Source organism: Phaseolus vulgaris, chromosome 6 (assembly GCF_000499845.2).
Source record: "Phaseolus vulgaris cultivar G19833 chromosome 6, P. vulgaris v2.0, whole genome shotgun sequence".
Lineage (NCBI taxonomy): Eukaryota > Viridiplantae > Streptophyta > Magnoliopsida > Fabales > Fabaceae > Phaseolus > Phaseolus vulgaris.
Window position 1 is genome coordinate 20,578,831 of NC_023754.2, and position 21,262 is coordinate 20,600,092.

General features: G+C 33.7%; 1 protein-coding gene across 4 annotated transcripts; it reads left to right on the forward strand.

The window, feature by feature from the left end:
* The first annotated feature begins 390 nt into the window (after nucleotides 1–390).
* On the forward strand, nucleotides 391–19,927 carry LOC137831723 (piezo-type mechanosensitive ion channel homolog). 4 transcript variants are annotated; one of them, XR_011084469.1, is made up of 21 exons: nucleotides 391–757; nucleotides 1,407–1,487; nucleotides 1,701–1,860; nucleotides 1,974–2,131; nucleotides 3,292–3,448; nucleotides 3,571–3,757; nucleotides 5,151–5,266; nucleotides 5,893–5,977; nucleotides 6,814–7,029; nucleotides 7,111–7,285; nucleotides 7,968–8,096; nucleotides 8,496–8,669; nucleotides 8,791–9,015; nucleotides 9,192–10,712; nucleotides 10,878–13,366; nucleotides 15,580–15,975; nucleotides 16,166–16,320; nucleotides 17,255–17,758; nucleotides 17,902–18,043; nucleotides 19,152–19,296; nucleotides 19,428–19,927. XR_011084469.1 is itself a non-coding variant. In XM_068639513.1 (21 exons), exons 1-21 carry the CDS (start codon nucleotides 709–711, stop codon nucleotides 19,561–19,563), a joined length of 7,404 nt encoding a protein of 2,467 aa, XP_068495614.1. In that variant the 5' UTR covers nucleotides 391–708; the 3' UTR covers nucleotides 19,564–19,927. The 4 variants fall into 4 exon arrangements, 3 of the variants coding, with proteins under 3 accessions (XP_068495614.1, XP_068495615.1, XP_068495616.1); XM_068639513.1 differs by having other exon boundaries at nucleotides 16,162–16,320; XM_068639514.1 differs by lacking the exons at nucleotides 391–757; nucleotides 1,407–1,487; nucleotides 1,701–1,860; ... (2 more) ...; nucleotides 3,571–3,757; nucleotides 5,893–5,977 and having other exon boundaries at nucleotides 4,989–5,266; nucleotides 16,162–16,320.
* Nucleotides 19,928–21,262: the final 1,335 nt, after the last annotated feature.

The following is a 21,262-nucleotide window of genomic DNA, read 5'->3' on the forward strand; positions in this document are numbered from 1 at the left end:
AATTCTCATATTTGATAAAAACATAAATAAATTTTGCATGTGTTTATATTATTTTACTTGATAAAAACATAACTACTAAAATAAAAAACTACAACAATCTTTCTAAGTAGTTATATAAATATTGAGTAAGATTAAAATTGTAAAATAATATATATAAAAAGTATAAAAAAAAATAGTCTCCTCCTTTTGCGTGAGTAGTAAGGTATCCTGTAATAAGCATTATCTATACAATTTACTCTCAAATGTTTGGGGGTGATTATTGTAATTTTGCGGTGTGTCCATGTGCTGTCTTTGCCTGTGCCTATAACTGTTAGGGAGGCTCGAAGAAGCGGAGTACCGAGATTACCCTTCTATGATCTTGAGTAATCGAATTCAGTTGCCTCCAATTCAGGAGGGAAAGGAAAACTTGAGCAGGCACAGCAACGAATCAAATAAATTGTAAGCGTAGAACACGCTTCGTCGCGTTTCAAATCTCAAACCTCCATCTTCATTCCTCGTCAAATCCATTCTCCTCAATCCGCATTCTGTTTCCGTTTTGCTCCGCAGCAACACCATGCGGCGTCGTTTTCCGTTTCGATTATCGCCGTTCGCGTCGCCATGAGAATCAACTAGCTTATCACATTAGCTTCCAGGGTTTCACCCGTGGATTGCGTTCAATCTCTCTGTAATGTAGCCACTGACAAGAGTTTTCAATCTTAAACAGTGGTAATGGCGAGGTTTATCCCTGGATTCGCATTGCCTATGCTCCTTCTGTTAGGTTTGCTTCGCCGTTCCACTCTCTTCGCGCATCATTTTATCGAGTCTGCCATTCACCTGTAACCGTTTTTTACTTGATGGAAGCTACTTCATATTGCACTTCTGTGGATTTGTATATTGAATAATAGTAACCAACTTCATGTGAATTTGACCTTCAAACGTGAAAAATTCATATTATTCATTTGAGTTTAACTTTTATGTGTTGCGAGTGGAAACAACATTTGCGTGTCGATCAATCAGAATTATCATTGACATTAAGGAAGTTATGTTATAATTAATTAACAAAGTTATAATGTATGACTGTTAGTGATTAAATGATAGTATAAAATTCCTGTACACTGTCAGCAGCAGTACATACACTATTTATTTACTCTATTCATTTGGACTAATCACAATGTTTTTTGCACTGGTTATTAAATATGATGAGTTTGGGCTTTTCAAATAAAAAAATAAAGTACCAGAGTATTATGGTTTTGCATACAATAAGGACACGCAACCCTTGTAGCTATAACTGTCCGTGACTGTAATTATAAAATTGATTCCGTCTTAAGTTTGAGTGGGATCGGTTGAACTCACATGAAGTCTATTGTATGACCATAGTTGTTTTCTTGGTCAAAATTGTAACTCACGACTTTTCTCGTTTCATGCAGCATCTTTGCTTAACTGGAGTTTGATATCTTTGCTTGATTTGATGGCATTCCTTTTCATTCAGTACACTGCTTCGAAAAAGGGTGAGAATCTTTGCTTAAATTCATGATTTTTCATGCCTTTTTCTTACACAAAAGATTTGGTTTCCAATAGGGAATTTGGTCACGCATACTCTAAATTTATGATTCTGTTTCCATCATTTCTTCACCTGACATTGCTTTTCTAGTATTTTTAATGCTAATATATAATTATATATTTTCTTCATGTAGTGAACCTTTTTCTTTTTTTGCAAACAGGATTCCGTGTTCATCAACAATATTTGATGTCATGGTCTGTTCTAATGTTATCATCTCTGACCCTACTCTCCCATGCCGTATTTCATATTGTTTTAGCCATTGAGGGGGATCAGTGGACTACTGCTGATGCTCAGTGGGCTGAGCTAATTGGATTTATAAGGTACTTGAACTTTCTGTCTTATTTGTTTTACCTTTTTTGTATTATAGAAGTTTTATCCTCAGTGTATTGCCCTTCAGAATACACTACAAATACTGAATGAAATGGTTTTGCAGAGTGCAGTCTTGGAGGACTTTGCTGAGACAGCACTTTTTGCTCACACAAGTATTAGCAACTTTTCTTTCTATAATTGAAATCTATGGAAATCGGTTTGGTCAAGATCCATGGAGAGATTTTTGTTCTGGGCATCTATGTCATTTTGTTCTGCTGATAGGTTTGCCATAAAAAACTTCTCTCTTTGCCCTAACTTTTGCTTCGGGATAGGGTTGTGTTTATGCTTTTCTCCTGTGCGCTGATCATCTTTGTTTAAGAATCATTACCAACTTACCATTGCTGATATTCAGAGGGACTTTTGCATTTTTTAACCTTGATTATTTGAGTTTGTTCATGTCTTCTTTTTCTGTGTTCAATTTTTCATGGATGGTTTAACTTAACCTTTTTTGTAATTGACTTGTTATGTCCAATAAAGTTTATTTTTCTATATTCTGGAAAAGGTTTGTCATAAAACAAGTGGTAAGCACAATGATACAATAATAAAGGTTTTTCTTAGGCTCTTAGGATGGCTATTTGCGTGACAAGGTAGTAGGCCATGGAAAGTCTATATGAGAAGGACTAAAAGCAGACTTTGACATACTTGCCTCAAATTGAAACTGTCCATAATCGTGTCTTTAGATAGTTCTCTGGGAGGTTTTGGCTCTAGGACTAAATTATTATTTTTGTGTATTATGTCCATCTTTGTGCTGTTGTTTAGGATGTTGGAGAGTCTAAAATCACTAGTGATATATCAAATTAAAGTATATAAGTAGAGGGTAACTTTCACTTTTAAGTTGATTTCGTGAGGCTAAGTTAAATCCAAACTCAAATTGTAAGATAGTTTGTGAGCCTATCCTAATAGTTATTGTTCGGTATCAAACCACTCATAGATGGCAATCCAACAAACTTCATGCTCAAGATGTTGAATCTTTGACACGGGGTCTGGTGTTGGAGATCCTATATCAATTAGAATATGACCTAATTAAAGTATAGAAGTGGAAAGATATCTTTCACTTTACAAGTCAGTTTATATGACTGACTCAGACTCAATTCCAAATTATAAGGTGATATTAAAGTTTATTCCAGCTATTGTTGTTGTTTCTACTATCTCATCTATTATTGAGTTGTTATTGGATCTACAAATGTCCAACTCTTGGTGTGAGGAGGGTGTTGGGACACATTAATCGGTGATATCAGTAAAATATAGTATATAAGTGAGATGCAAATAAAATTGTTACATTATGTTGCTAATAAAAAAAATTGTGAATAACTGAATAACAATAACTATCTGATATCCTTGTCTCTAATAATTATAAACGGATGTCCATTTTTCGGTTGTAGGATCTCATCTCAAGGGCGCATGCTGCTTATTGTTACCTATTGTACAATTAATTGCTGGGATTAGTCATGTATCTTGGATTTCTTTCCCTTTTTTCATCTGTAGCAGCATAGGACTTGTTGATTGGTCATGGACAAGCAATTATTTAGCTATTTTTCGGTAAGCTTCCCCTTTCATCGAGCAAAAGAGTTATGATAATGCCATTTTATTCTTACTTACAGTATAATTTAGAATTTGAATTTGATTAGTTTACTAAAACTCTGGTTTATACGAACTTGTAGGTGGTGGAAATATCTTCTATTTTATGGTGGCTTTAATATCATTTTTATGTACATATATCAACTTCCCATTGAATTCCCGGATACTTTTAGGTGGATTTTTTACCACTTTGGGTTGTTCAAAATTTCTACAAGTTCAGAATGGTCAGAAGTTTGTTCTGGTCTTTCACTTCTACTTTTCTACATTATGGTAAGAATATTAAATGCACCCCTAACATGACTATATTATAGAAAAAGGAGTCAATTTGTAACATAAAATAAGATAGATATTTATCATTATGTGTTTGTGTGTGGAGTGGTGGCAAGAATCAACTAAATGAATGAGCATGTTGACTTGTGTGCTTTTGAGTATTAAAGTATTATACTTTGATTGTGTTAGATATTGTTAGATATTTCTATCTATTTAATGGACTTAACCCATATTTACATGAGTAGTAGAGGAGATCTCATATTAATTAGAGATATGATCAAATTAAATATATAAGTGGAAGTAAACCTTACTTTTCAAGCAGATTTTGAGAGTTTGGCCTAATCAAACTTTGTAGTTCCTTTTGTCTCCTAACACCCTCCATAACTTTTAGCTGAAAGCTCCTTTGCTTTTTCGGCTTTTAATTTCCATCACTTTATCATTTAAATTCTATTTGAGCTGGTTCCTCCATGCTCTCTCCCTAACTGTTACATTCAATACTAATACTTTGTATTGGTGTACTCAAGCTTTTTCCAAGTATCTCTTTTTGGAATTCATGCAGAGCTTTCTATCCAATTTTCTTGTAGAAAATAATTCAATTTGAGAACATAGTTGATAAAATGCTTCTCCTCTTTCTAAACTAGTTGGCTATTTAAAAATTATTAGCTAATGGAAATTTTAGAACATGTTTGTACTTTGCATTTGCTTCTCCCAGGCCAAAAGCTTCGTATTGTTCTCTATGGGATTGTAGAAAAGAGTGGCTTGTTAGATGACAAAGAAATCCTAGCTCAGTCTTTTAAATGAAGTTAGTTTACCATAAACAGAAGCATAAGATGAAAAGAGAAGAGTGGTGAAGAGAAATAGAGGAATTTCCGTATTTGCTGCTGAACCATATTGTTTTTCATACTTTGAATTATATTTAAGGCCAAGTACATGAGAAATGACAGCACGTCATCATACTCATACATGCTGTCAGAAAAAGGTCACTCACTCACTGCATTTTTAAAGTACAAACATGTTCAAAATCAGAGTAAATTCATGAGTAGACGCCACCACTGACAAGCAAACTAACTGAAATAAGTAAAAGTAATAATTACAGCAGTTAAAAAGAAGAGTTTTGCAAACCATTAGTTTAACACATTCACACAATACAATTCTGTTGAATTTTAATTTGGATAAACTTAAAACTTGGTTATGGATTGCTTTCTTGAGTTTTTGCCCTTGTATTGAGCAGAGAGGAAAGCATTGGCCACTTGCTATAAAATCCAGTTACCAATAGTGGCATTATATGACACTTTATTGAGATGATACACTCATACAAGTAGTTGGCTAGATTTTTGTTGTCTCTTTTAAGATTTCCTTTAGTTTGGGTCATTATTCTTCAGCCTTGTTCCAGCTATCTTGGATTAGAAGCGAGCTAGTCGAAATGGAAATCATCACATCTGCAAGAGAAAGTGACTTGACTGAGCAGCTTCTTCCTAAGAAGCATTTTCATTTTCTTCAAGAGTCCAGGTAAAACTACGCAGCTTCCTCATTTAATCCTTCTTTCTTGCTTGCTTTTGTTTAATTCCTTTGCCTTCTAAATAATGAAGTTCTAAAATACTGCTAATTAGCAATGACGATGCTCTGGTTTAATGCCGTGATACAATACTTCACTTGAGTTTGTCTGTGAACTCAAGTGAGGTATTAATATTAGTAAGATAATTTAGGGGTGAGATGTGAATGTTGTCAGTATGATCTGGAATTTTGTTGTAAGTACTTAATTTGTTGGCCTCTTCTCTCTCTTTTCTTTTTTGTACGTATGAAGTAGAATAGATAAAATATATTTTAGATTAAATGATTAAATTACTCCTCTTGCTTGCTAAGAAGTTTCTCGTGTTGGAAAAGATGCATGAGTAGGGCACCTTTGCCTAAATAATCGTATATTAAATCTTTTTTTTCCTTTTCTTTTGCTTTTCCATCTTGGTTTCAAACCAACAATTCCAACTTTTAACTAGTTTTATGTTTGATTTGTAATCTTTTATAAATACAATATCCATTAAAAACATACTCATGAGGTCCCCTCATCTAATCAGCTGTACGAGGAATTCTAACAATATTTATTTCTTTCATCTCTTGGTTTTGTAATTTTCTGACAGGTCTGGTGTGAGGCATACTAATTTCTTATTGCAAGGAGTTGTTTCTCGATCATTTAGTATTAACTTTCTAACATATGGTTTTCCGGTACCCCTGCCATATCCATTTCTATTATTTTTTTTAATCAGTACATTGTTTAATGTTAAAATCATGTGCAAAATTTGCGTCTAATGTTTGGAATGACATGTGTTGGCTGTTTAAAAGATTATAAAATCAAGGGACTATGTTAATCGGTTAATCCATAAACTTATGAACTGATTAGTTGTATATTTGTAATTTGTAATTAACAAATTAATCAACCATGTAATATTACAACAAATTCATGCTTGGTTATTTTGGGTATTAAGAAAACTCTGACCATTTGCTCGATTACCAAATTAATCATGTGAGATTATCCATCAAATGTATATTGGTCAAATCAACATCTTTTGATTTCTTCGGGAGTGTTTGTTTCACGGTATCATCTTATATTCCCTAAAGTCATATTCCTAGAATATTATATCCATGAATCATATTCCCATAAACATGTTTGGTTGGTATTTAATAATTTTGAAAAATATAAAAAGAGTAGAATGTAATGGAAATAATAGGTAGTTATAATAGACAATAATTTCCATTTCCATCATAATATCTTATACCACCCCCTTCCGGGGAATAGAAACAATTAAAACGCGAAGGGGTTATTTTCCTGGGGATAGAGATACGGGAGAATATATTTTCGTAGCCACCTAACAAACATGGGAATACTTATTCCCATTTTCACGTTCCCAGGAACAAAGAACGATATCATGAAACAAACCCCCTTTGATCAACTTGGCCTATTATCTAGTATTCTGTTGTGATCCCTCTTTCCCTTGTTTTGATCCATGACACAACAGAACTTTTATGATCTGATTAATTGCATTGGTTGGTAAACCTTGCAGATTTCCTTGCTGGCTCTATCATTATGGAGTTTTCAATTCGCAAGTCTGGGCTCATTTGGATTGCTTGCTTATGTGGGATACATTTTGTATGCCTTCCCTTCCATGTTTCGGTTGCACCATTTAAATGGCATGCTTCTTGTTTTCATTCTGTTTTGGGCAGCTAGCACATACATCTTCAATGTAGTACTCTCTTTCTCTAGTAACAAATCATGGAAGGTACACTTTGCTAGAGGCTTTGAGATATCTTACAATTATATAAATAATCTTTTGTTGACATCCTCTATTGCTCAATTGCAGGATATGGAAATATGGGAAACCATAGGCTTGTGGCATTACCCTATCCCAGGATACTACTTGCTTGCTCAATTTTGTCTTGGTTTTCTTTTTGCTATGTGTAATCTTGTGAACAGTTCAGTGTTATTGTGCATTACTGGTCAAGAACAATTAACAGCTGATGAATCTGTTATGGAAGGTGAGAGAACTAGACGATCTGAGTAGACAAAGCTTACTACTGTGTTAAATTATGCTTTTCCAGTGCTTAACTATGTAATCCTTTTTAGTTAGTTTTGATGAAATGATGAATGAGTTCCATAGTAAAATGCCCTTATTTTTTACAAGATTATGATATATGTGCTAATGAAGGTGCATAACATTTGGCTATTTTGTTTTGTTAAAATTTAATCAAGTTTTATTGCCTTTGGATTCATTTATGAAACGCATTTAAATTTGATGTTTGCTGTCACTTTCAGAATGTTGGTTTAACAATTGAATCAGCAACAAAGCATGGCTGGAATATTTTTTAAATTATATAAATCTTGTTTTTCTCAACACATTTCTTTGAATAATATCTTGTTTGAATTTATGTTTCACATCTTTAGAAAAAAAATGTGTTTTGCCTGTGACAAGTCTCTATCATGACACCTTATCCATGCAAAATGTGCTGTTAATTTTTTCCAATGTAATATCTAATGTTATTAATATTTCCTTTATCTTTTTTAAAAGTACAATTTTATAAAATTGTAGTTTAAGAAATAAAATAATGTTTCTTAAATGTGTTTTTGCATTCTTCCAATTTAGCCTTGTATCAGCTCTCAAGTATTTTGGCATATGCTTATAAAATACCTTTATTTTTATTTTTGTTGCAAAATTTCTAGAGGAAGAAGAGACAACACTGTCAGTTGTGGCTACAATAGCATGGGGACTACGCAAGTGCTCACATGCTGTAGTACTGATATTGATATTTCTAATTGCAATAAGATCTGGTATCGTTCATGCTGTTTATAGTAAGTTGAATTGCCAACAATTTCCTTCTTTGTTAATTATACATTTGGTTGTTAACATGTTAACAAGGAATTGTTTTTTTTGTATTTTCTGTTAGCACAAGATGTCGGTCCACTCTTGACCAATTTTTGTAGGAATGAAGTTTTGATCCACAATTAATGTAAAGAGTTTTACAATACCCATGAACCACAAGGTCCACCTGTTTAAATAACTCAAGTATTCAAATCAATTGAAAGACATGAGTAACAATTATGATGTGGCAATTTCTTTTATATCTATAGAATAGAGTTTTGTAGTGACTTTTGATCAAATTGAAACTTGCTTTGAAACACTGTCTTTAGTGTAGTTTGAGATGTAGCTGTGTTCCTAATTTGCTGACTGCATACCCTTTCTACATGCAGTGGTTTTCTTTTTAATTTATCTTTTAAGCCATACAATCGACTGTAAATTACACCAAGCTATTATACTTCTATGTGAGGCACAGTTTGCCGTTCAATTCATTCTTCAACTTGATTTGATCTCCAAAACTTTGGACCAGAAAGGTTCATATGCTTTTCAGATTCTCTCACAATTAGGTAATTTTTTTATATAAGAATGAATTTGTCATCTGTTGTATTTTTGCTACAAATGTAAAATTTCTATTGCCTTCAACACATTTATTTATGACATCTTTCTTGTGTTTTGTGAATGTTGCAGGTCTGCTTAATTATATCCATTCTGTGGATTTCTTCCAAATATCGATTCTTGCTTGTTTCTGTGCAATTCACAATCATGGGCTGCAAACACTCCTTTCATTTTCAGCAATTGTACGGCAAACATCTTGTCCCCCATTTGGCTTTAACATCTTGAGAGCTTTCTTGATCAAACCTGTGTGTTTATCAGGCTATAGTCCAAGATCTAGTGAGAGCCAAGGAACTCATGGTATGAGTTCAGTAAATATTGACTATACTTGAGGATTTCCATCTCTTTTCATTTTGCTAAATAAATTCCTTTTTGCCTTATTATCCTTCTGTTACTTTATTGGTTTAAGCTACATATGTAGCCTTAAGTTTATATACTGGACGTTAATATTCTAACCATTCTATTTAATTACTCAGAGAGGAAGACTAAATCATATTTGGAGGCCATAAGACTGAATTTCCTTTCTATTTATCGGTTGTGTGGCAAATACATTGCCTTCCTAACAATTCTCTTCACTATATACCTTTGCACGCCCAACTATGCTTCATTTGGCTACTTATTCTTTCTTCTACTGTGGATAAGTGGAAGACAACTTGTAGGGAAAACAAGAAAACATCTCTGGTATCCTATGAAAGTGTATGCTACAGTTGTGTTTGTCTCCATTTATGGCATTGGTGTCTTTTCCAGCTCTGAAATGTGGTTTCCTAGGATTGTTGTTCTTCAAACTGCATTTGGTTATAACCCAAAAGCTTCAATGTTACAAAATATTTGGGGATCTTTGGCTGTTTTGGTTGTGATGCAACTATATAGCTATGAAAGGAGGAAGAGCAAAAGATCTGGATCTGGTGACTACGAGGGACCAGAAGTAGGACCTTTTGCTTTTGCCAGACGCCTTTTGGTTAGGCATGCCGAGAAAATACTATATCTTGCCGTATTTTATGCATCCTTATCACCTATTAGTGCCTTTGGTTTCCTGTATCTTCTTGGTCTGATTAATTATTCAAGATTACCAAAGTTGTCTCAGACTCCTGCAAAAATATTTCTAGTTTATTCAGGACTTCTTATAATGGTTGAATATCTTTTCCAGATGTGGGGAAATCAAGCTGAGATGCTCCCTGTTCAAGAGCACTTCCAGTTATCATTATTTATGGGTTTGCAGATGTATAAGCCTGGTTTTAAAGGTTTGGAGTCAGGGTTAAGGGGAAAGGTTGTGGTTATTGTAGCATGTATACATCAATACAATGTTTTTCATTGGTTGGAGAAAAAACATGTTTTTGTAAATCGAGGAAAATGGAACGAACCTTGTCCTCTGTTCAATCCAATAGAAGTTCCCAATGAAATTACTTCCTGTGCACCACAAAGCAAACAATTGGAAAATTCCACATCACCAACATTTAAAAAAAGTGGAAGAAGTCGTTCATGGCCAACTTTTAACTCTGCATTATCCCAAGGGCAGGATTCAGGGCCTGAAAGAGACAGTGGCAAAAAAATACGCTATTTTCATTTCTGGGAGAGTTCGAAGGATAGCTTGAAGTGGAATAGAAAGCGGATTCTTTTCTTAAGAAAAGAAAGGATGGAGATGCAGAAGACTGTTTTAAAAGTATCTTTGAAGTTCTGGATTGAAAATATGTTCAATTTATTTGGTCTTGAAATCAACATGATTGCTCTGCTTCTTGCTAGCTTTGCTGTGTTGAATGCTGTCTCTCTGCTCTATATAACATCACTTGCTGCTTGTGTTCTTCTTCATCGGCTACTTATTAAAAAACTATGGCCTATTTTTGTTTTCTTATTTGCTTCCATAGTCATCATTGAATACTTGGCCATCTGGATGCGCATCACTTATACGAACCAAGAAATTGAAGGACAAGTACCATGCAATGACTGTTGGAGGAGAGTATCAGATATATATTTTAGCTACTGCAAAAAATGTTGGTTAGGTATCTCTTCTCATGGATAATGCGCATCCCATGTAACAAACCTGAAGCCTGTTTTCGGCAACAGGGGGTTCTTATTAGTGATAATTCAGAGCTTCATTAATTGTAAATTATTGTTTTGTGCTATAACTTCTCCAAAATAATTTATGCTAAATGCCTTTATTGCAGGACTTATTGTGGATGATCCTCGTATGCTTTTTTGGTATTATGGTGTTTTCATGTTTTCATGTTTCAAATTCCGGGCTGACCAGTCATCTTGTCTCAATGGATTGGAGATGTACCAGAAGATACTCTCCCAATGGAAATCTGCCTCTGTACTAAATGATCTATCATTTGAAACAAAAGGATATTGGACATTCGTCGACCACCTGAGGCTTTATGGTTACTGTCACTTGCTAGATTTTGTTCTCTCATTGATTTTGATTACAGGAACTCTTGAATATGATATTCTGCATCTTGGCTATCTTGGTTTTGCTATGGTTTTCTTCCGAATAAGGCTAAAAATACTAAAGCAGGGAAATAAAATTTTTAGATTCTTAAAAATGTACAATTTTGTTCTTATTGTCATGTCGCTTGCATATCAATCTCCTTTTGTTGGAACCTTCAGTAATTTCAAACTTGGTTCAATAGAATCCATTAATGAATTGGTTGGATTCCACAAGTATGGTTATGGGTTTCGAATTACGTCAAGATCAGCAATTGTGGAAATTATAATATTTGTGTTGGTAGCACTACAGTCATACATGTTTGCATTTCCAGAGTTTGCTTATGTTTCAAAATATCTCGAGAAAGAGCAGATCGGTGCCATACTTAGACAGCAGGAGAAGAAAGCTGCTTGGAAGACTGCTCATCTGCGGCATATCCGTAAAGCTGAAGAGTTGAAGCATCTCCGGAGCTTGCAAGTAGAAAAGATGAAATCGGAGATGCTAAATCTTAAAAATCAGCTACATGATATGAACACTGAAGCGAATTGTAGCAATGCTTCTCTAAAAATTGATGGCCTAAAAAAGAGAGGAAACTCTTCCCTAGATTTGCATCCAGAAAATGGATTCAGGAAGCAAGATCTTGATATGACTACAGAGACAATAAGTCCATTTGATGGGAAACAATCTCTACTGAGTGAAAAATCAAAATGTCCATTGATACCACAATACCGGATGCATCCAATGGGTTCTCCTCCTCATGGAATTGTGGAGGGAAAGGAAAGAACTAAAAACAATAATGTTTTGGATTTGGAAATAAGAAATCGTTATAAACATCCAGGCAGGAGAAATGTTTTGGTTTCAGCTATATGTTTCATAGGAAATGGTCTATCTCAGGTGCAGTCTCTTGGAAATATGGCAGTTAACAATCTAATGAACTATCTAAAGATAGAACGTGGAGAACTAGAGTCATCTGAAGATTCTTCCGAGGATGAGGAATACTATGAGATTGAAATTGATAACCAGAATGTCGGTGCCGAACCTTTAGAACCTTCACTTTCTACACACTCAATTCATGAGCATACTGTGTCTGATACTGCTTTCCTCCAAATTGGAATTATTTTACGTTACATGTGGTCCCGAATGAGGTCGAATAATGATGTTGTTTGCTATTGCTGCTTTATTCTAATATATCTATGGTATTTCAGTTTGCTCTCTTTGGTTTACCTAGCAGCACTCTTCTTATATGCTCTCTGTCAAAATACTGGTCCCAGTTACATATTTTGGGTTATTATGCTAATCTATACGGAGGTGTGCATTTTGCTTCAGTACTTGTATCAAATCATCATTCAACATACCGAGTTTGAATTCCATGCTAGCTTACTTCAAAAATTAGGATTTCCTGCTAAGCAAATAGTATCTTCTTTTGTGACAAGCAACTTACCATTTTTCCTGGTATATATATTCACTCTTGTGCAAATCTCCGTAACTGTGAAGGATGGGGGTTGGACAGTTACTGCAGATCTCAGCTTTTATAAGAGAAGAAATCAGAGCTGCACAGAGAATTTAAAGTGCTCCACCTACCAAGAGAGATTGCAGAGATTATTTTTACCCATGAAAAGTATACTGAAATTGTTTATCAGAAGCCTCTGTAGGTACTGGAAATCATTGACATCGGATGCAGAAACTCCCCCTTACTTTGTTCAGCTGTCTATGGAAGTTATCTCGTGGCCTAAAGAGGGAATTCAGCCTAAGAAAATCGAATCAAGAATAAATAAGTTGCTGAAAATCTTGCGTAGGAGGAGATGCAAAGTGAATAACCATTTTAAGTTGCACTCGGCAAGTAGGGTTCGAGTACAGAGCATTGAAAAAGGCGAAGAAAATGAAAACTTGTGTCTTGTTGTTTTTGAGGTGTTATATGCCTCACCTCCAATTGAATTTGCTGCTGAGGAATGGTACAATTCATTAACCCCAGCGAAAGATGTATCGAATGAGATTCAAAAAGCTCAACATACTGGTATTTTTAAAGAAATTGGGTTTCCATATCGCATACTTTCCGTCATTGGTGGTGGAAAAAAGGAAATTGATCTGTATGCCTACATCTTTGGGGCTGATTTGGCTGTTTTCTTCTTAATTTCCATTTTATACGAATCAGTTATGAAAGCTAATTGTAAGTTTCTTGAAGTCTATCAGCTTGAAGATCAGTTCCCAGAAGATTTTGTATTAGTTCTCATGGTAAGTTTTTTTTCTTTCAGAATGTATATAGATGGTTTATTTCATTTCTATTATGTATATTATAAGTTCAATACTGAGTTGTAGGTGGCTAATTATTTTGCTTGATCTTCAAATGCATTGATTAAATAATTTACTCAAAGTTCATGTAAGGATTGGGTCAGTTAGTAAACTGTTAAAAATCCTCTAGTTGAAGAAGGTTGTCTAGTAAAAGTAATACTTGGTTGTCTATTCTTTGTGTGTTGTTTGGTGAAAGATCGTCTAATACACCTATGGAGATATTTTGATACGAAGATCATCTTGTACAATGTTTGGAGAAATATTGTCTTGTATGCTTGTCTAGTGGAGGATCGTCTAGTGCACTTGTTTGTTTGGTGGAGGATCATCTTCCGCTATGTAGGTCATCATATGTTTCAGACATGAGTGTCACATGTCACGTTTCTGTCAAGTGATAATTTGTTTTAATTTGTTTTGCATAAAATAGGCACCTTGTGTAAAACATGAGGTTGAGTTGTTGAGTTCTGAAGTGAGCGAGCATTTACTGTTGTAAGAGAGAAACATTTGAGTTGTAAAATCTAAAGTTCTTTTTGTAGCTCTCTGAGAGAGAAGAATTTGTTCAGGGATGTAGATTAGAGTTTTTTAATACTCTAGTTGAACCTCTCTTTATCTTCTTGTGTTGTTATTCTTTCCTTACTTATTCCTTTTCAATTTCTTGTGGTGTTTGTGTTGGACATTCTAGTATCCGGTGAACTTGACGTTAATTCCACAACAAACTAATGTGGTGAGTGTGGATTGCAATCAACTATACTTTAGTACAAGGTTGTGAAGTTCACTGGAGTGAGTGACTTTTTACTGTGGACGTTGAAAATATGTGCACTTCTAGGCCTATTTGAAGCTTTGGAAGGTGAATCCAAGCTTCATGTTGAGGAGGACAAGAAAACACTCTTGGAGAAGACTCATAATGTATTGTCTTGAGCCTTGGTGATAAGGTTGAGGCAAGTACGAAAGGAGAAAACAATAACAGGACTATAGATGAAGTTTGAGAGCTTGTACATGATGAAGTCTCTAGTTAATTGTCTATATCTGAAATAGACATTGTATTCATACAAGATGAGTAGTGAAAGACAATTAGTGAATGACAAGATAAGTTTAACAAGTTGATTCTTGATCTGAAGAATATTGACGTACAAATTAAGGGTTAGAATCAGGCGTTCCTATTGTTATTGTGTTCATTTCCTAAGACTCATGATCAATTCAAGGTATTTCCGGATCCAGGAATACCTTTCGGATTGTAGAATTCGGAAGGTCTTTTCGGATTCAAGAATATCTTTCGGATTCTGTAATCCAGAATGTATTTTTTAAAGAAAAAAAGATTATGGATTTTAGAATCTTGAAGATATTTCTGGATCCAAAAATACCTTTCGTATTCTACAATCTGGGAGGTGTAAATAGAAAAAAATACATTTCTGGATTGTAGAATCCAGAATGTACTTTTTAAGGACAAAATGGAGATGGAGGAAGAGGTTGTTCAAAAGAGAAGGTAAACTATCCATGGAGATGTATACAAATGTAGATTGTGCAAGATCAGATGTTGATAGAAGGTCCACCCCAATATGTTTGTGGGAGGAAATATAGTGGCATGTAAAAGTAAAAAGCAAATTTAATTGAAAGGTCAAGTACAGAATGGAGTTCCAAGTGGTCTTATGAATGGACTTATAACAAATGTAATTGAAATATCAGTGGTCTTATAGCTATAACCTACACCCATTGGAACTCTGTTTGTTAGGTGTTATGAATGGAGATTATACTTGATGACTCAAGAAAAAGCTCAATTATTAAATTACAGGAGTCATTCATATTTAAAAAAAAACAATTTGAAAGAGACCATTTGCCTTGCTGTTGTGTTGTCTAGCGAAACGGATATATACTGCTAATTCATATCAGGGGAGCTGAAGGGTTGTTGTGGGTCTAACTAGATGTACAGCCCAGCCACTGCTCTACTAACTTTTTCTTCCAAAGGTTCATGAGATTTGTATTCATATTGTTCAGAACCTTATTAGCTTCTTTCGATGCCAAAATGATTCATTTTATTTTGTTATATGGTTTAATATGTTCTGATCCATATGACTGATGCCAATTTACATTTTGAATCTGTCATGTTGATAATAAATTTGTATGTTTCGTTAGTTACTCAGCGTAAGAGCTTTACCTTGCAGGTTGTCTTTTTCTTGATTGTGCTAGATCGAATTATATACCTCTGCTCATTTGCAACAGGAAAAGTTATTTTCTATTTATTCAACCTTATTCTCTTCACCTATTCTGTCACAAAATATGCTTGGGACATGGATCCTTTACACAGATATTCTGGAATACTAGCACTCCGAGCCATTTATCTCACAAAAGCAATTTCTCTGGTTTTGCAAGCCATGCAACTTCATTTTGGGATTCCACACAAGAGCACTTTGTACAGGCAGTTTTTGACCAGTAGTGTTTCTCGGATTAATGTTTTGGGTTTTCGACTATATCGTGCTATACCTTTCCTTTATGAATTGAGAAGTGTGCTAGATTGGTCTTGCACAACGACATCTTTGACTATGCATGACTGGCTCACGGTATGTTGTCAACGGTCTTCACATGTTTCCTCTTGATAAATTTTTTTACTGCTACTGCTTATGAGTTGCTATTAGGATGTTAATAGTATAGGACTTCTCTTGATTGACTATTCTCGAGCACAATAAACTGCAGGGCAATGTGCGTTTCTTTTCCCTATTTATAACAATTTAACTTTTTTTTTCTAGTTAGAGGACATTCATGCAAGTCTGTTTCTTGTCAAATGCGATGTGGATCTGAATAGAGCCAGGCACCAACAAGGACAAAAGCAAACAAAAATGACGAAGTTTACCAATGGGATATGTTTATTTTTTGTGTTACTATGTGTCATATGGGCTCCAATGTTGGTAAGAAGCAAAAATCCAAGTGCTGTCTTATTGGTTAAAATTTAAAAATAATTTACAACTTTGAATCTCATCTAATTCTGAAATCCTTTTACAGAACTAATGAATTAATAAGAGTATTATATGGGAATGACTTGGTCTGAAAAGGTTGAAGGAAATATCTTTCACGTGAGAAAGATAAGAAAATATTTTCAATTTAAAGAAGCAATTTGCTTGAAATTAACTTCCTTCCATGGAACTATACGATATCATTTGTTCTTTCCTAACTTATAGCTGAATATGACTGATTGATGAGAAGAAATATATAAAATCATTGGGGCAGCTTCTCTTCCCCGATTCACTGTGATGGCCCAATACCTGTTACGGTAATTGAAATATCTCAAGTTGGCTTGTTTGCTCCACTTCGATTATCATTTTTTAATTGGGGCCAGAGATATATATTTCCTAGACTTAACAGACGTGTTCAAGTCCTGTATTCTAATGCCAACCCGAAAACTCTTGTCAAGTACTCAGACAAATATTTGCTGTATTGTAGCTAGACTATTATCAGGCGTTGAAAATAGAATATTAGGAGTTAAAAAAATCATGGAAGGTTATATGGTCATTGTCTGCTGTTTTCTGATAGCTCATAAGTCAAACCATAGGACTTTTAGCGGCACTTCTTCTTCTTTTCCTTTTGGGGAATGATGTAGCACTCATCGGTTCAACACAATCCTGTTCTAAACTCTCGAATGTCATAATCCCATAATACATATTTCAAATATTTTATTTATATGCCTCTGCATTTTACAGATAAAAGCAGTTGAATGCTACTTTTACATTTTTTAGATCAGTTATAAATTCTGGATTATAACAATATTGGAGGCAAAAAAAATTCCTAAATTATTTACTGAACTATCACTTGCACCATTTCCTCAAAATTACATTTTGTGGACAGATGTACAGCAGTGGTAACCCAACAAACATTGCGAACCCAATCAAAGATGCAAGTGCCCGGGTTGATATAAATACATCAAATGGAAGGTTGACATTGTTTGAGACTACTTTGTGCGAGAAGATTTCTTGGGAAAATCTTGAAGCACGCACAAGTTTGGATCCCCAGGGTTATCTTAGTGCATACAATGAGAAAGACATTCAATTAATTTGCTGCCAATCAGATGCAAGTACATTGTGGCTTGTTCCACCCATTGTGCAGGCCAGATTTATAAAGTCCCTTCCGCGGAACATGGACATTTCTTTCTCCTGGGAATTTATCAGAGATAGACCTAAAGGAAAGGAAGCAGTCAAGTATGAATTAACCATAATGGAGCCGGATCTTCCCACATCTTCAGAAGTGACTAAAGTTTTCAATGGTACTTCTAACAGTTTCGCAGTATTCAATATTTACCCTAGATATTTCCGAGTCACAGGATCTGGAGATGTGCGATCCCTCGAACAGTCGGTATGTTGAAGATATAATATGCCTGATCTAAGACTAAAAATATATATTAAGACCAAAAAAAATGTACCTAGTTTACTCAGTTGAACTGTTACATTCCTTTACTAGCTATGGCTCAGATTATAATTGGCATATGGTCCATGCAGGTTGAGCTGGTTAGTGGGGATCTTGTTCTTAACCGTGGAGATCCTGAGTGGTGGTCATTTTATGATTTGGACATTTTAGGTTCAATTGGATGTGGGAAGTTCCCAGGACCTATGGCTATAATTGTATCTGAAGAAACCCCGCGTAAGTTGAACTTAAACTTTAATACAGTTGCCTATTTAGTGTGGTTCATATGTTTGGTTCTGTTCATGAATTTATCGAGTCCAAAATTATTTGAATTAAAACAACATTACGTACTTTTTGTTTTCATAAAAAAAAATTAGTCAGTTTCATTATCAGCAACTTGCTTTTTAGAATCATTACATTATATTATCAATCACCTCACATCAAAATCAATTTTACAAACTTTCCTCTAAACACATCCTTGGTGCATAGTGATAGAAGATAAGGTTGACAAAGAAAGCTAAACATTACAAGCAAAATAATACCAAGAAGAATTAAACTACATCTTGAACCTTATCTTTGCTTTAATTTCATGAAGAGTTCATGAGAGGCTATGTTTCATAGATTAATAAGAACATAAGGAAAGTAAGAACATGATATTGAAATAAAAACTTGAATAAGAACTGAATGGAAAATAAGTTTGGTGTAATGTAAGAACAAATCTGCAAATAATGTAAGAACCAATTGAAATAGAAAAAAAAAAGGGACTTAGGAATAAAAGAACATGTCAGTCGTATCATCTTCAAATTTCTTATGTATCCAAAATAGATGTTTGATCCAAAATTTGAATGATATTAGAGGGAAAATTCAAATTCTAATCTAAAAAGTTCTCTATCTGTTGAATTTGAGTGGTGTTTTCTATGTTTGTGTAGCTTTCTCTCCAAGGCACTAATATGAGCACTTGCTTTCCATGTTTGCTTTGGACTTTCTTCTCTCGTTTTCTTGGTTGAATTTTGTCCTCCTTATTGAGATTTTATTGAGTCTTCAATTGAAGCTCAATTTCAAACTCAATCTAAAATGACAAATTTAAAGAAATTACAAAACAAATTACAATTAAAAGAAAATGCAGTAAAAGTAAATTTTAGTCTAAAATTACAAGTAAAAAGTAAACTCCTATTCTAGAAATTCAGACAAGTATTTTATGCTTTCAAATTAATACTAACAAAACATCATTTTCATCCTTACACTCATCACATAGTGTCTATTCATGAGTTAGGCCGAATTCAGACATTTTTACCCCAAGATTTTATCAATACATTGACTAATACCAATTTCCTTGTTCCTTAAGAGGGCATTATCGGTGACACTCTCAGCAAGTTCAGCATCTGGGGGCTGTACATTACCTTTGTGCTAGCAGTTGGACGTTTTATCAGATTACAATGTTCTGACTTGCGAATGAGAATTCCTTTTGAGAATCTTCCTTCGTGTGACAGGTGCTGGAGCAATTAATCCATCTATGTAGAGTGTTCATATGAGACTCCCTTCTGTTTTAGTGAGGAATAAAACGAAGTGGGTGTCAATGGTGGTTTCATTAAGTGTCCAAATAATTTGTTCATTGATGCAGATTGATGGCAATATGTGAAGATATATATGCTGCAAGAGCTGCTGGAGAGCTTGAAGTGGAAGAGATTTTGTACTGGACGCTTGTTAAAATTTACCGTTCTCCACACATGCTGTTAGAGTATACTCAGACTGAATAAATAGTTGGAAGATATTCAGTCTCCTACGGCATGATTGCAGAATTATTGATATTCGAGCATAGCCCAATTCTCAGATGGTTTCCGTTGGAAACACAAAGCAGGAAGAGGAAGACAACGTGCAAAGGCTGCTCAACAGTATGAATCTGGAGTCACTCATACAGTCTGGATTGGGTGTGGGTTACAGGTTTTGATTCTGAGCCATTCCATCCCTTCAAGAATAGGTCCAGGTACCATACACACACTTTACGATTCATGTAAATTTTAGTGATTCCTACCTAAACTACCTTACATATGTTGCCTGCTAGTTAAACCAGTTAATTATTTCTCGCAAATTATATATAAAAAAATACACTATTCACATTCAGATATATTAGCAATATAATATATTGCACCTTTTTTTTAACATATTTTCTACTATTACTTGACATTTATTAGAAAAATATGATTTTTTTAATTTTCACTTATTTAGTTTTTTTTTTCGTATTGAATGAATCTTACGTTTATAAAATGGGAAATAAATATTTTTTACACTCGTCATTTTATCCTGGTTTTTTTCTCTTTTTTTTTTTTATTTACATTATTCAGTTACCGTTTAGTGTTAAATGTTCATCAACGTGGTTAGTATCGATTTGGACGAAATGATAACATTGAATTTTTGAAAATTAGATTTGAAAATATTAAAATATAGAGAAACAAAATTGAAAAATGTAAATAAAATCAAAACCAAATTAGTAATTTAACCTTTTATTTATGTAACATTTTTATTTAATTTATTATTTTTCACTATCTAGATCTATTTGAATTTTGTTTTACCTTCTCGATGTTTTCTTTTATTGGATTAGATAATATTTCCTTCCTTTTTTATCATTTTATTTTAATTTTTATGTTTCTATTCTGAACACTTAATTAATTTATTATTTGACATCATCATATCAAAACAAGTTTGTTTCATGATTTCGTTTTCTACTTTAATCATTTCGAAAACTAGTCAATTCAATTTACAGTGTTTAAAGAATGTAAATATATAATAAAATTATAATTTAAATAATCAATTGTGTGTGTGTTACATACGTAATTAGTAAACGCCCTAGGACTTTATATTATGTTAACTATATCGTATTAATATATAAATTTAAATGGTGAGTTGGTTCTTATTGCCATTCTTAAATATATTTTTCTAAATCACATGTAATGAACTTTTTATCAACTTTTATTATTATATTGTATCAAATTCTAAAACTAAAACTTATCTTTATATTCATTGATAAAAACATTATATTTAATACTAGTTACATTTTCCTTATATGAATGTTAAAAAAGTATAAAGAAGTTAGTGTTAAATAACACTCGAGTTTTCACTTTAGAAATAATTCTTATAAATCATGGAGTTATATACTGAAATTTGAATGTCATAATAAATTAGAGTTATTTTAGTGGTAGAATGAAGTAATATAAAAACTTTGGATTTTATATCTTTTGTGTTTTCTTTAGAAAAATTGTTTTGAGATTATTAGAGCTATTTTAGTGGTAGAATGAAGTAATATAAAAACTGTGTTTTATATCTTTTGTTTTTTCTTTAGAAAAATTGTTTTGAGATGGTAAACTTAAATGCAATCTAACATTTATAAAAACTAGGAATGCATAGGTGTTCTTGCGTTTGTATTCTTGCTAGTAATAATAATTAGGTTTAAGATGATCC

Coding starts and splice junctions, on each gene's coding strand:
- LOC137831723 (XM_068639513.1), top strand. CDS start 709: ATGGCGAGGTTTATCCCTGGATTCGCATTGCCTATGCTCCTTCTGTTA. Junction 5,267..5,892: donor CATTTTCTTCAAGAGTCCAG/GTAAAACTACGC, acceptor ATTTTCTGACAG/GTCTGGTGTGAGGCATACTA. Junction 10,713..10,877: donor CTGCAAAAAATGTTGGTTAG/GTATCTCTTCTC, acceptor CCTTTATTGCAG/GACTTATTGTGGATGATCCT.